This window comes from Squalius cephalus (assembly GCF_949319135.1).
Source record: "Squalius cephalus genome assembly, chromosome: 19".
NCBI lineage: Eukaryota > Metazoa > Chordata > Actinopteri > Cypriniformes > Leuciscidae > Squalius > Squalius cephalus.
Genome location: NC_137140.1, coordinates 29919053 through 29935524, shown reverse-complemented (window position 1 = coordinate 29935524; position 16472 = coordinate 29919053). Strand labels below are relative to the sequence as shown.

Below are 16472 nucleotides of genomic sequence, written 5' to 3'. Positions count from 1 at the left end.
CACTGTGCATCTAAATGAAATGTTTTCCACTTTAGGAAATACTAGTATGCAGAAAAATCCAGCTGATAAATTAATCAATTACTTATGCCTAACTTATTAGATTCCTTTTAAATTTGTAATTTAAATGAGAACTGTGGTGAAACTCAAAATACTGTCCTTTTCAGGTGAACAGCATTACTTCAGACAATCCTTTGAGAATGAGGAGAACATTTTATTCACAGTTCTTTTCTCTTTGATCTTTCTTTTAATTAACTTGTTTAAAGGGGGTCAGATCATACATTTTTTATTGTTTTTCTTCCCTGAGATGAAGTTTTTCATGCAAAAACAGTCATTTTTCATCCCCGATCTGAACCTTAAAATTAAATAAATGGTCATTAAGCGGATGTTTTCTGAATGTTAAAAGATATCGTGATATTACTATGAACTTCAAAAGATCAAGGAAAAGGGCCCTTTGGCCACAAAATATCACTCAAACAGAGATGTCTTTAATTCCAATATTTGATACAATGTAAAGTAGGTTTGTACTCACGTAGTGAGCAGCCAGCGGGATTGTTTGGCCAGACCCAGACAAGCAGCAAGACAGATGACCAGATCCAATATTAGTATCAGGAGGTATGTCAACCACCTTCAGAAGAAAGAAGACCCAACAGAAAGAGATTTTTTTATAAGCAATGAATGAAAAAACATTACATGCCATGAACTGAGATGCTGGAAAGAATTCAGAATATATTGGCAAATTTACGAATCAAGATGAGTGTGACCCGGGTAGAAAGTGGCGCATAAATTATAAGTGTGAAATGTTCCTTTACACAGGGTTAAAAGCAGCGTTTAGAACAACAACAACAACAACAACCTTTCAAGCGCAGTGTGAAAAGCCTTTTAAATGGACATGTGTTTAATTTAAAGTTTTTTGCATTGTCATGCAAAATGCACAATAGAAACAAACATTTTTTTTAAAGTTTAATTTTCAAAATGACAAATGAAATCTCTATTTTCTCAGTTGTTTCACATAGACAAAATAGAGACATCTGATTAAGTCTCCTGCTTCTCAGATTTTCTGTTTTCAAATCGATCCCAAAGTCTACAATAAAATTCTTATTGTGAACATCAGATTCAAGACCAAATCATAAGCTATCCACATTCATATTATTCTCATCTTTTATGTCAACAATTGTTTCATTTGTGTCATAATTACTTCTCCAAAGGAATTTTAGGTTGCATTTTAAATTATATACTAGTGAAACATGACAGACTCTCCTGAGCTACGAAAGCAATCTCCAAGTGATAAAATCTTCTTGTTGGTGTGTGTGTGTGTGTGTGTGTGTGTGTGTGTGTGTGTGTGTGTGTGTGTGTGTGTGTGTGTGTGTGTGTGTGTGTGTGTGTGTGTGTGTGTGTGTGTGTGTGTGCTGGCGAGGCCACTCAAGAGAGCTCTTCGTCTCTGAAAATAATTCATAATAGATGAACAACTTCTATAGGTATTAATATTTCATACGCTGAAACGTTGTCAGAGCAGAATAGATGACCGTGTCTCTTCCTATAAACTACTCTTAGACACGCATGCACACACATTCACATTATCATTATCGCATGTCAGCTATATTAATATGCCTACTATAAAATATGAACTTTTCTGGCAACCTACACTAAAGAATTTTGACATCATCACTTTTCAACCTGCCATCTGCAATGTGGAATGATGACAGGAATATGAATCCAGTACTGGCGGATGTTTTGATGAATGGCCAGCAGTGAAGCAGCAGCAGTAAATAACATGTGATCAATAGTGTCTAACGCAAGGAAATGACTTTAAATGCAACTATAAAATAGACTGTACACACATGTAGTCATGCATTAGCAGTTGATGGACTACTATGGCGCTTCACTCAACCACACTTAGCAGAATATCAAGGACGAAATACTTCATAATGATTTTTCCTGCTACAAAAAATAGAAAATAGGAAAATAGACCTGCATTCTGCAGAAAATGAAACACAGGAGAGGTGCATTATGGTAAAATTCAAGGTGACAGCTCTCATCATTACCTGTAATACTCGACGTATGCAGTCTGATCGGCAATGGCGGTCAGGTCTACTTTTGCCTTTTCCCAGTCAGGAAGCCCCAGTAGTTGCTTAATGATGTTATCTGACATCTGTTGCATGAACTGTAGAGTCTGCACAAAGTCTCCCCGTGCGGCAAAGATCTCGCCCAGTCGAGACAAGTGTTCATTCAGGCCGCTCTGCATGCCTCCCATAGTACCCGTCACCTACGAGAGTGAATATCACTGTGAGTGCAATCAGAAATACTTGAATGGTTTTATAACGACATATACAACCATTCAAAAACTGTTTTTTTTTTTTTAAAGAAATTAATACCTTTATTCAGCAGAGATGCATTAACTTGCATTAAATCGCTATTTATCAAAAAATTATTTAAAAATGTAACATGGTTTACTCAAAAATAAGCAGCAAAACTGTTTTTAAAACTTTTTTAATTGTAATAATATTTCACAATATTGCAGTTTTTACTGTATTTTGATGAAATAATAAAGCCTTGTTGAACATAAGAGACGAAATCTTACCGACCCCAAACTTTTGAACAGTAGTGTACTTCATTAGTTGCAAGTTATAGACTTGACTTGGAAACATGTAAAATTGCAGACTAAACAGACTGTCTCTTATGTGATTCATTAAAATCAATCAAAAATATTGACGAGAAAAAAAAAAAGAAGCTTTTTGCAGAATCTTGTCATGTTTACATTTCAATACTGAAAACCTTTAGATCACATTTAAATAATCTATTTAAAATGTAAGCAATTAAATTGAAAAGCTTTTAAAGCTGCTAATTTAACTTAACTTGTTTATCTAGGTGACATGCACATTAAATGCAGACAAAATAAGAACACAAAAATACATGATGTCCTCCTTTACATTAACTCTTATCAAATATCCCTGCTTTCCTATTTTTGCAATGGAAAAAGCCAAAGTAGGCAAGTGAGAAAGTAATGCATGAGGAAAGGGCCTGCTCTTTGTTTTCTGTTCAAACAGCCACAAAGAAACTTAGCCTGCATGTAACCAAATTTGTGTTCCCTAATGTTTTCTCACAGACCCACCCAACAGCTACATTAAATAGAGTGGGTTATGATAGAAAAAGAAAACAGATGGGTGCATGTACATACAGCATTTTTAAAGTTCAATAAAAGCTAAAAACAGCACAGTATCAGGGGATTCCCAGACAAATGCTCTACATCCTGAAATCGAATACTCATGGCCCAGACTCAATTCCCAGCAGCCCTTCTTTGGGTTATGACATCATGACTCGAGAGTGCAGTGATCTCATACCCAAAGCTGTGAGAAACTCAATTCCACATTGATTATCTAGTTTGACCGGACTCGTTTTTATAAGATCTTTGATCTCTCAGCAGCGCTGCATTCTCCTGAATCTTCTTGAAATACATAAGTTCTGATGTTTTATTTAAAGGAACACTCCACTTTTTTTGGAAATAGGCTCATTTTCCAACTCCCTTAGAGTCAAACAGTTTTCAAATCCATTCTGCCGATCTCCGGGTCTGGCGGTAGCACTTTTAGCATAGCTTAGCATAGATCATTCAATCTGATTAGACCGTTAGCATCCCTCTCAAAAAAATGACCAAAGAGTTTCGATATTTTTCCAAATTAAAACTTGACTTTTCTGTAGTTACATCGTGTACAATGATATTACGTAGCGCCTGAAAACAGTCCCCAGCTAGGTAACTATTTTCAGGCTGTGTAATATCATTGCGCCTGCTGCACCAATGGCACGGCAGCAAAGTTCCTTGATTATTACGCAGGAATGAGAGTATAGTTCCTAGCTATATGGGCCTAGAAAATCGCAACTTTTCATTTTCCGTCGGTCTTGGTACACAATGTAACTACAGAAGAGTCAAGTTTTAAATAGGAAAAATATCGAAACTCTTTGGACATTTTTTTGAGAGAGATGCTAACGGTCTAATCAGATTGAATGATCTATGCTAAGCTATGCTAAAAGTGCTATCGCCAGACCCAGAGATCGGCTGAATGGATTCGAAAACGGTAAAACTCAACTGTTTAATTCTAGGTGAGTTGGAAAATGAGCCCATTTCCAAAAAAAAGTGAAGTGTTCCTTTAAGGACTGAAAGTGATTGTGAGTTTCAGATGAATCTGCACTAAATATTTTGTACTTTTCCTGGACATAGCAAAGTTTATTGTGTGGCCACGACTGCAAAGACCTCCTTAATATCAAAGCTGAACGTAATCCAATAATCCAGCTAATGAGGAAACGCTAGACATCTGTGTTTCTTAAGCCACAGCTGTAATGCATTTGAGGAAGTGGTTAAGATACGAAACCGAGATTTTTCTCCCAGCGCTGCAGCTCTAATTGATTGTCTCTGGTTTCTGCAGGCGCTGGGCTTCTGCAATTAAATTTGAATGGGAAAGTTGAAGCGTGAAATGGAACACAAGCACTAAGTGGTGCTGCCTGCTCTATATCCAGATATGATTTTCTATTTCTCTATTAAATTGGTTGGGGGAGGGGGGTGATGACCTAACTGCTTACAGGTCTTCTTCTAATAATGGCTGTTGAAATGTCTGGGGATTTGCTGGTGGAACTGGTTCAGAGGTTCTCAAGATAGTTACTGAACATATAAAGACCAACAATGGAACAAAGACTGCAAAGTTTTACGATACAAATCAGATGTGATTCTTACGAGCAGCAAGGGGTTGAAACTTGAGCTTTTTAGGTTTCAAAACCTGTCTGACATCGAAGGAGAAAAAAAAAAAAACAATGTCAGGAACTCAATCCCAAAAATCAAATTCACTTTGTCTTCAAATTCACCTTCAGCAAACGTTTGATTAACTGCCTCATGGGTGATGGATAAACAGCTCTCAGCTCCACAAAAGTCTTTATTACTTTCTATCAATTTTCTCTCGCAGTTAACTGATGTGTGAGTGTGAAGAATAGCAAGAGAATTGTGGTTATTTTCTGTGGGTGAGACTTTCAGTGAGTGTTTGGGATGTTTGAAATGGTGAGCATGCCACAACTTTTCCACCAACAACTAGCAAAAACTCTTCAGAAAAACACCTTCCTACGTTTTTCTGCAATTCAAAGTCATGCAATTCTACAAACTGTTTAGTAAGTTCTGAGTCTGACTTAGGATTTTTGTCTGCCTTGAATAGTCAGGAGGGGACAGTGAAGGGCCAGGGGCCGACAGAAGGTTAATAGAGCACTAAAGTGGCTCATACTCCTGCACCTGGAGCCCAGCCGACAGAGACCAGTCCACCTCCATTCCACAGATTGAAAAAAAAAAAGCTAGTTTATAAATCAAAACCCTGTCAAACAGACTCTGCCTCCAAACTATTTTCCTCCAGGTTTTCTTGAGCAAGTCATTCTGAAGCCTTTAGCCTAGACTAAAATGCCCACAAATGTGACACTTTAATCTTTGCCGTCAAACATTTCACTGACTACTTCTCACTCAAAAATCAAACTCTGGATAAAGTTACACATGAGGAAAACATATTTATGGTTAAGGAGCTGACATGAGTCCAAAAAAAAAATCCGCTTTCTATTCAAAGGAATAAAAAAAAGTGACCTTCACAAGCTGAGAGGACAGTATAAAACGACCCAGCGCTCTGCATCATGTCACACCCTGCAGAGAAACAAAAAAGGTATTTATGGAACAACAGAGCTCTGGGTTGACATTCTGTTATATTCAAGCCACCCTCTTAAAAAACTTGCAAAAATATAATGACCTACAGAAAACACTTAAACTACAGTGTCTATTTTCCTTAAATGATTTTAAAGGTTATGTTAAAACTATAGAACATGAGTCCATCCACTAGTGCAAATGTTTTAATTAATGGCACTTTTTATTTAATTTGAAATGCACTTGAGTTGTCTTTGCCTCTTTTTTATTTGTTTTGTGATTGTGTGATCAAATTTGTTCTGCTATCTTGGCCAGGTCTCTATTGAAAAAGAGATTCTATATCTCAATGAGACTAACCTGGTTAAATAAAGGTTAAATAAAAAGAAAGATAAATAAATGTAAACAATTAGCATATAATCCAAATACAAATTATTAAAAAAAAAAAAAAGGTATCTTTAACATATCTGTTTTAAAATGTTCATTTGATATATTAGAATATAGTAAAGTAAAAAAAATATTAATAAATAAGAAATCATAAAAAAATTAATATTTTAATTGTAATTAATTTTTTATAAAGTATATACAACATAAAACAATGAGACGGTTAGCCCCTAAATGTATCTAATTCATTATGGTTCTCCTCTTCTGTAACTCAAACCAAATAATTTATGTCCTTGATAATCCTTAGGTGCCTCTGTGCACACGAAACAGATCCTAACAGGAAACCACACAGTTCATTTGCAAGCACAGAGGGGGTGTTGAGAGGAGGTGAACAGGAGACCTTATGGCCCAGAACCAATAAACCCTAAAACCAAGCAGTCACCACTCAACACTCCTGAAAAAAAGTCTGTTACTCTTAACTCATTTGAAAGGGCTGCACAGTGATCCCAAACAAAACGAGTGAGGGTGTGTGTGTACATGTGAGACCGAGCATCTGCGTGCAATGGATGCCAAATTAAATCATTGTTTTCAGGCAGGCAGAACCATTGAAGAGCCTCAATCAGGAAGTTGAAGGTTTCACAAGTGACTTCATCAAAGCCTTTGTCACAAGGTTCATGGCCAATTATGTGCAATGCATGCAGGGTTTTCAGACAGTGGACACTTTGTGCCATTGGTCTCGAAGGAGCAATCCAAGAATGGAGGGTCTCTTTTGCTTGATGGCAGGCTTAGATAAATGTACTGATGATTCTTGAAGCTATCAAAGCTGACATTAATCTGAGGTCATGACCTGGATATCTAAAACATCTCTAGCCCTTCAGAGCACCATTACATCATTTTTTTCACAGCTCAGCACTGGTATCTCCTTGAGGCCGAATGCTAATGAAAGACTCTTCCCCTGAAAGTGCAGTTCCTGGGTCAGTTTTGCCTTTTGGCTTGTGATGACTCAGACCGTGTGTTGAGAGGATCAAGTTGACCTCAGACAAGTGTGTGCCTCATAATTCAGAGTGAGACAGAAACAGATGCATTAATCTCCATTAGTGCAGATGGGGAGCTAATCCTCAACTCCTCAATGGTGTAAGCGGGCAGATGCTCGGAGCGCCTTCAGTCTCTGTTCGGTTCAGAACCACAGCATAAACACTTCCCTGAGGGCTCATACAAGAGGTGTAAGTGAGCTGAACAGGTGTGGATTATTGATCTATAGCTTGTGAGATGTTTGCACTCAAATCTATACCTTTTTTTTTTTTAAGTTCTATATGGAAATGCATCAGCTACACACGTGGAAATAAATATATGGTTATGATTGATTATGTCATCACTAGAGCTGGGCTAATGTCCAATTGATCTCAAACTCGCAGTATTCAGGATTGACGACTGTCCAAAATGTCCAGTTCAAACAACAGTTGCTGTATGTCTGTGTGGAAAGAATGATAGATGGATAGACAGATAGACAGATCACACCTGATCAATGGCTGACGGGATATTTTCAGGAAAACCGTCATTACTTTTTCCTGTAAAATTACACACTTCACCTTTAAAGGAGGAAAAAGGTGAACTAATCATTGCTTTTGCAGTCTTTCAGTCCACCAGGCAATGAAATATCTAAAACTCACAACCAGAGGCATGAAAGGCCCAAACGAGTGCATGAAATTGGTGCGTGAAGCAGGATTAAAGCGTCTTAGTGTCACTGTCAGCTCTACGCATTTGAATCAGAAAAACGGAGACGGATATAAATAGGTCTGGCTGAAGATGCATGAATTAGGTTTTATTCATGGCACAGCCTTCAAGGCTTTGAAAGGGACAATGACGAAAGGAAAAAGAGGCCTTAATAATGGCACAAACATAAAAGGCTGTAAAAAAACAATTTGAGGTATTTTCTTCAACTACTCCATATCACAGGAACACACTAGAGTGAGTCTCTGTTTTCTAACACGCATAGATACACCCCTCGTCGTTCACGGGAGCAACATTTTTCCAAAGAGACATGCTGTGGCATGTAACTCCATATATCTTCAATGGTGTCCTTGCTATTGCAAAAGGGATGTCAGAAAATCAATCATGCGCTCAGTAGGGGAACCCATGAAATTTTAGCAGTGCTGATTGGCAGAAAAAAAAAGATTTTACAGAAGCAGACAACTGAACTCTGAGAATATAGGGACCATCTGGCTGAGGTTTGGTTGGAAGGAACACTTTGATAGAAAGTGCAGATCTATTTTAAGGGAGGGAAAAGAGATAATGTTAAGAGCTTTTGGAAGGAGAGAAATTGGTTGGGAGAAGTCAGCGAGACATTTCAGCTGAAACTTGTTAAGACTATTGATTGATTAGCCTAGTATTGATTAGTAAGTCAAAAAACAGTCTGAATGTGTTATCTATAGTCAGCGCTGCTATATTTGTACTTACCAAACTGTCCACTCCCGCCAGTGTGTGATTGGCATTATAGAGGGAATAGGTCAGCTGATACACCCCATCATTGGTTTCACTGTTTCCATAGAAACCAACTCCCACAGCAACACTGAAAAATCAAAAGGTGAAAAGTTAAAATTAATTGTAATCATCAGGCCCTCACAGAATATGCACATGCAGAAATCCGCAGAGGGATTTCCACAGATCTGGAACACCGGTCATTCATACACTCTTGCATGATTTTTATTAAATGTTAAGGCTGGTTTTACCATGCTTTTAGCTTCCACTAAGCGTGCACATTTTACCATGTTTAAACCCCAAAATAACAGCTGAAAATACTGAAAAAAAAATGCTCCTAAAGTGTTGGTCTACACTTTAAGCAAAAGATACAGGATTGCAAATGTACACAATAATGATATTTTAGTATCATTTATGTATACCATTACAGTGTTTATTATTCAGAACTGGAACTAGCTTATTTATATTTCAGTTTTGATTTGATATATTCAATGTGATTTTGTCATTTTATTTTTATTATCTTTAATACATTTTTATTTCAGTTATAGTAATCTTAGTACTTCAACTTAAACATATTTCAGTGTGTTTCCAAAGAAACATTGTTAACTTTCATTTAAGTTTTATTTTTGCATATATTTTTATTTTATTTCAGCTTTATTTCAATTACAGAAAATAATTTTTAATAGTTTTAGTTAACAATAACAACACTGCTATGATTTCAAGTCATCAAATGTCAGAAAATGTTTCCTGTGCTTAGATTAACATCATTTTGGACCGAAGAAGCTCTATATAGATCTAAAGTTAAATGAGTGGGAAATGAAAGCACTGTGGTAGGATGGGTGGTGCACGCGTGCCACATGCAGGTCTTTAATATTCAGCAGGAGCTGTACTGAGCCAGAGGCTAATGTTCCCCAGACACAAAAAACATAAGGGTTGAGGAAATTACAAAAAGATGGTGCCTTCTGCCTGTGAGAACAACACACAAGCACGATGAGAGCGAGAGAAAGATAACCACGCGTTCAGAACAATAATACAATCACAACCATTATTATTGAAGGGTTACAGGTAGTTCATCTTCGGAACACAAAGAAGATATTTTTCATGAAATCTGAGAGATTTCAGTCCCTCCAATGAAATTTTGTTCACCCAAAACTCTGATGGTTCAAAAAGTTCCTAAATAGGCCGTAGCATTGGGGTGAATTTAGGGTGATTGGAACACTTTTTACTATTGAAATGACTTGGAAAAAGTGCCCCAATAAACCTGAATTCACCCTAAATCCACAGGATTTGAGCACATAAATCCATGTCTTCTGAAGAGATATGATCGCTTTATATGATGAGGTTTGATTTGAATTTCACATATAAACATTAATCAGAGAACATGCATAATTCAAATTTCGCAAACGGACACTCAGTTTGTTTGACATGCGAGAACCAATGAGGTTCATTCTTGTGTGTCATTCCTACACAACTGAGCTTTCGCAAGAACCAATGATGTTTGTTTTCGCACGTCAAGCAAGAACGCTTGCTGATCAATGTTTATATAAAAGCCTGAATTAAAATGTTCAACATATAAAGCAATCATGTCTCTTCAGAAGACTACGATTAAACCACTCGATTCGGATTTCGTTTTGGGTGAACAGACTTTCAGTGGAGAAACAGAAATCTCTCAGAGTTTGTTAAAATATTTTAATTTGTGTTCTGTAGATGAACAAAAGTTGCATGGGTTTGGAACTACATGAGGGTGAGTAATTTTAATAAAGTCTACAATATCACCATAAAAGAGACTATTTCTGAAAAGACCATATTTACACTTAATTTTAGCATTTAACTTGTTCCTAACATTTTAGCAACCTGAAATGATTCAGTGAATCAAGATGATGTGTGCATCTTGTTTTAATTCTATCATCTTTTATTCACTCTCATGTTGTTTCAAACTTGTATTTCTTTCTCGTTTGACTTCTTCGGAAAAAGAAAACTTGGGGACAGCAATCTCATAAACTTACACTGAAAGAGGGGCCATATGTGAATACTAGAATGTCAGAGAAATTGAGCTGGAAAACAACCACCAACTACTAACCACAACACCCTAGTATCATAACGGCAAGTTCTAGAGAGCTTCTACCACTATTTGGGCTTCATATTAAAAGTAACTGACTTGACATATCTGGTAAAATTGCACTGGTGAAGATATACTCATGATGTTTCACTGCAAACAACATGGCTGTTTCTGAGAAATTGGTTTGGAGAAAGGACTATTCAAAATCAGACAATGATTTGAGATAAAGCATGACAGAGAAAGCCATCTCCAATATCAGAGAAACAAGTTAATGAGTCTTTGGCATGAAACAGAGAACATTGGCGTGAGAATCCATTCCCTCCACACCAAGCCACAATCTTCTGAACACTGGGAACAGGAAGCATCTCACATAGAAAGAATGATGTCATCAAAATGGCCAGGCTCATCTATGTTCTCGGTATTTGGCTCATTAGTCCCCAGAGACCCTATGAGGTCAATAACACCGCACAGGAAGTGAAGTCATATCCCGCATTGCATTGTTAACATAGGGTGCCCTTTCTGTCCATAAGTTCATCTCTGGTCCACCCTCCTTTGTGTTAAATGTATATTTCACGTTTGGGACCATAATGAGCAGAGTAATGAAATGCAAAATCTGTTCTCGGTCCTGTGTCAGCTGAAGAGTAGAGACTGATTTTAGATCAGACTGACAGTGTGGGACTCCTGGGGAAATGTAAAAGAGTAATGATTCCTCCAAAGCTTCTTGCCTTTGGAGTGGGTGAGGAGTCATAAAGACACACTCACAAATACAAACACATAAAGACTGCACAGTGCCCTGAGGCCGTGCGCCGTCTTGCACCGAAATTACGCACGGGAGAACGTGTGCGGTCTGGAAAAGGGGACTTTATTAAAATTATGGGGAGAGTGAATTCTCATTAGCTGGATGCCTCAAGCCAAACTGCATCATTCTCCTGATCCATCTTTGATTTAAAAAGTGCATGAGGCAATTTAGCTGCATTGGGGAGAGGAAGGAGAGAGAGAGGCAGAAAAAAATGACAGCTTTCTCATAAAAATGGTGAGAGCTGACTAAAAGCGCCAGTTTCAATCAGTGTTATTACTGTTAACGGAAACCAAAATGAAGGATAAAACTTTAACTGAAATAAAAAAATAAAACCTGAAAGTAAACATATTTGATGAGCCAAAATTAACTAAGAAAAAAAAAATTATATGTAAAACTTTATTTTGATAGTCAAGTCAAGTCAACTTTATTTATATAGTGCTTTTTACAATACAGATTGTAGTCAACTTTATACACTCTACATACTATAAGGAACTTTGCAACTAAATGTCAACTAGTCAGAGTATTTGCAGACCGTCTGCATAATATTTGCTAACACTATTTTGATGGTCAGCCAACATACATTCAACTAAGTAACTCTGCAACTACAAGCTAACTCATTCTACTAACCCTAACCTAACAGTCTACTAATACTCTAATGAGAGTTAGTTGACATGTAGTTCCAAACTAACTTATTGTTAGTAGAATGTCTAAAGTAGACTATCAAAATAAAGTGTAACCAAATATGAATCTGTTTTTGGAGATTTTTTTTTTGTTTTGTTTTTGTCCATACAGTGAAATTCAATAGGCTCTGATGTTTGGTGGGTTCCCAAAGTTTTTCAAAATATCTTTCTTTGTGTTCTGCATAAGAAATAAATTGATTTGGAATAACATTAGGCTGAGTTAATGATGACAGAACTGTCATATTTGGGTGAACTATCCTTTAAACTATATCATTTAAATCACTAGCGTTGGCAGCACAAAATACTAAAATTAAAATAAACAAACTAAAACACTGATACAAATTTAACAGTGGTAGAGTGAAAATGAATTAACTGAAGTAAAAACTAACATCAAAAATTCAAATCCATTAACCCTATAGCTCCAATTTGATTTTGGAAACAAACGCTGCGTCCGAAATCTCAGGTACTTCGTGACCGTTAAATGGTATGTTCTATATAGTATGCATGCATTGTCAGTTGTGTCACTTCACTTCCATTCACAAATTCTGGGATAGTAAAGTGTCCATCGAATGCAACCTTCAGAATCTCGGAGGAAGTAGTAGGGATACGGGTACTTTTCGCCTTCTGTTTCATGACATACTACTCGTCTCACATACTGTTTTTCACATATATAGTAGAAAATATTCGTAAGCAGCAAAAGTCATTTTACAAGGTATCGGCCTGCTGCAATGAACAGTTCTCAGGACGAATTAATGCATCAAACTGTTAGAAGATACTCAAAAAGAAGCAAGATAACTAGATATACTGTAACTGTAGATTCTGTGAAATAATCAATAGTTATTTGAATGTAGAATTTAATTGAATGATAAAAGCAAAACTAACTGTGGTCGGTCACTTTCCATGTCAATCATGATGATCATGACTATCAAAGTATGCCATTCCTGCCAAAATGTTCAATGGATTAGATTCCAAACTCAAAAGGCTGTCTTTGCGAAAGACTAAGAACACCAGAATTCGAATTTTTCACGGATTAGTTCACAGATTTATTCAAAACACACTGCTCACAAAAAAAGACTCCATAATGAGACAAAGCCCTTTCATCTTTCAATGTTTAACCAAACACTTCAAATGCAAAACCTGTTTGGAAAAGACAGCTGAAGAGAAACCGCTCTTTCTGCTGCACTCTGCAAGATGAATTAGTCAAATTATTAATATTGTAGATGGTTGCTGGTGAAGAACTGAATCAGAATCACTCTGCAGAGCTTCTTAAACCTGTGGTCTTCAGACAGGCAATGAAGAGTTAAAGCCTGCATTTGAAAAACTGGTGCTTTGATGCTTATAAATCTATGACAAAAATGCAATATTATAAGCAATTGCTCCCCATGGTTCATCACTGTCTCATCCATGCTTTTCAAAACCAAAGCACTAATGCTGTATTTGTTTTTTTTAGAAGAACCAAAGAGCCTTAAGATGTTTCACCTTTATATGGTTAAAAAAGTGCCCAAAAAAACTCTGCTCTGACCTCAAAAACCAGGTCTGAAAGCAGGCACATAAATAATGGCTAAATAAAGCATTACTTAAGGGAGGCATTACTGAGTAAAGTATGAAGTAAACTAGAGGAGGAGCATCTTCCACCGAATATGATTTCAGCGTCTCCTCAGATGTCTCCTCTCCTGAAGGGGGCAGTGCTTTGTTACGATAGATGTAGCTACATTCCTTTATTCAATCGACTGGGTTCTTTGTTCATGCCACCACAGGGCTTCGAAACGACAAGAGCCCCACATTACTAAGTAGGGGGTGGGCAGGCTTGTTTGCTGAAGCTGTAACCATCTGTCAAGCCATCTTGATCCTGCATGATTCATTAGAACATGACTGATGAACACAATATTGGTCATTCACCCTCAAACTGTAGGCTACAACTTCCTGCTTCATCAAGTTCTTTAACATGAAAAATGACTACACATTTACATGAAAACTACAGTAATTGGTGATATTTAAGTCAGATCAAATACAGTGTGAACACAAAGTGCCAAAGTAAAATAACAATAATAATACATTTTACTTTTTTGTCATTTTTTATTAATGATGAATATCACAATAGCAATAGAACGAACCTGCCTTAATGTGAGACATGGATTTAGTCAAATCATAATTTAGGACAGTGTGATCCACTTCAATTTGATGTGCTTTACTTACAAAAAAAAGGAAAGTCATGATGAAAGATACGGATTTGAAAATGACTCAAACTCATTGACTGCTCCTGGCAAAGCAACAGTCAATAAAGAATAAAATAATGACTAGGCTAAAGTGTGCTGATCTAGATTTATCACCATCAGACATATGCTGAACGGCGGTTGTCGGAACTGAACTATTACCCTTCACACACACACCAAACAGGAAGATGACAATAGGTTAGATGTCAGAGAGCAGGTGAGAGAGTGGCAGAAAACAACTGGCGAAGCACAGCAGGATAAGAGATCCTCTCTCTTCTCTTTTACCTGTCAGTGAAAGCTTCTATGAGGTGTGTGGAGGTCACGTCATCAGGTGGAGAAACAATAGCAGCTGTGGCATGAGCAAAGGCTGTTTTTTCAGAAAAATAGCAACTGAAATACAACTCAACTTCATTCTATTAATACGAATGTTTATGTTTTTATAGCGTAATAATAGAGTAATAAATTACTCACCCTCATGACATTGCAATCCAATATTATATATATTTTAAGAAATTTAACGTAAAATTACATATGTAGCCTACTAATTTAGTTTACCCAATAAATATATATACACATGAATAATAATAATAATAATAATAATAATAATAAGGGTCTGTGGCATCAAGAGGGAGAGTAAATTATTATAAATATAATTATGTATTATTAAATTATCTTTTATTTATTATTAAAAACATACAAATAAACACTGAAGGCAAGTCAGTAGTATTTAGTGCTTTATTTAATTTTTCTTTAATTAAAGCAGTTAAAAATGCTCTTCATGTCGTGAACTAAGCAACTCTTGAAAAGGAGCAGTACATCCGAACGCAGGGGAACCATGGCAACACAAGCTGTAGATTACCAAAACATCAAAACACCACAGAAGCTACTGCCCAACTCCTGTCATTCAGCAATATAATGGAGAAAATAAAAGAATAGTGTGTAGTCATAATGGCACTGTATATCTAGAGTGGCATCTCGGAAAGCACCGTCAGCGATTATGACCAGTTCCACTTGCACAAAATACTAGACAATGTAGTGTTTTTGCTAATTTGCAATTGATTGTTTTCTCTTCTTCATCATCATCATCATCTTCAACTTTGTTTAAATAAAGTTTTGATTTCTGAAAGTTATACAGTATGTTTTTATACTGAAATGAAAATTGTATCTCAAAAGATCAAGGACAACTTAATTACTCATGATATGATTCTTTAAATAAAACATTGAAACTGTATAAGACCCCTTTTAATGACATTTAAAAACAGATGATTTATCATTTACAAAATTGTGAAACCTAACATATCACCCGAGAGTAATCTAGGACCCTAAAGGGCTCCATCATTTCACTGCATGATCTGAGACTCTCACTGAGACAGAATATTGATAGTTGAATTGAAGGTTTTGTATTAAATGCACACTTCTATCTACTTGTTCACCCATCATTCCAACTAAACAAACAACCCTATAATTTACTTCTGGACACTGCAGAAACACTTCTGCTACAAACCACATTAACGTTTAATGAAGATGAAGTCAGCCTTGCTGAAACATGCCAGTTTTAGCAAAAAGGCATAAATAATACAAGGAGAGGTTAGAAGAGTTAAATGCAAAGTTTCCAAAGTTAGATTACAGTATACAGAAAACAAAAAACCAACAGACAACCTTCAGTGAACAATAAATGTATAGGATACCCAACAATGTCTGCAAGGCGACAATGGTGAAAGTTTAGAGAATCCATAACATCACCAATCGCAAATTTAAGCCGATTTCATATGAAGCTACCATGAATATTAAATATTCATATTATATATTTAAAAGGAGTTTGTTGGGAAAATAAAATGAAGCAATTATACATTGAAATGTAACGCAAATATAAATATAGTAGAGAGAGAGAGAGAGAGAGAGAGAGAGAGAGAGAGAGAGAGAGAGAGAGAGAGAGAGAGAGAGAGAGAGAGAGAGAGAGAGAGAGAGAGAGAGAGAGAGAGAGAGAGAGAGAGAGAGAGAGAGATTGTGCTATTTATAGATATTTAGCCTATAGATTTATAGATGAAAAAAAATATTTAATAACAAGTTATCTAAAGATATTTTATATAGGTTTGGTTATCCAACCCATTTACAAAAGTATGTAATTGCTGATGTTAAACTCAGACCATGCTTTTGCATTTAACCCAACAGTAGGTTCTGTTTCACCACAGAAGGTTTCAGAATA

The 16472-nt window shown here is 36.4% G+C and overlaps 1 protein-coding gene across 6 annotated transcripts in view; it reads right to left on the bottom strand.

Moving 5' to 3' along the window:
* The window catches only part of ttyh2 (tweety family member 2), a 53087-nt gene that overhangs the window by 13839 nt on the left and 22776 nt on the right, over positions 1 to 16472 (bottom strand). For all 6 annotated transcript variants that reach the window (XM_079851444.1, XM_079851446.1, XM_079851448.1 and 3 more), the window contains exons 3-5: positions 8495 to 8606; positions 2043 to 2263; positions 530 to 625 (exon numbers count right to left, since the gene is read on the bottom strand). In XM_079851444.1, coding sequence (XP_079707570.1) covers positions 530 to 625; positions 2043 to 2263; positions 8495 to 8606 — 429 coding nt within the window. The remainder of the gene's footprint in view (positions 1 to 529; positions 626 to 2042; positions 2264 to 8494; positions 8607 to 16472) is intronic.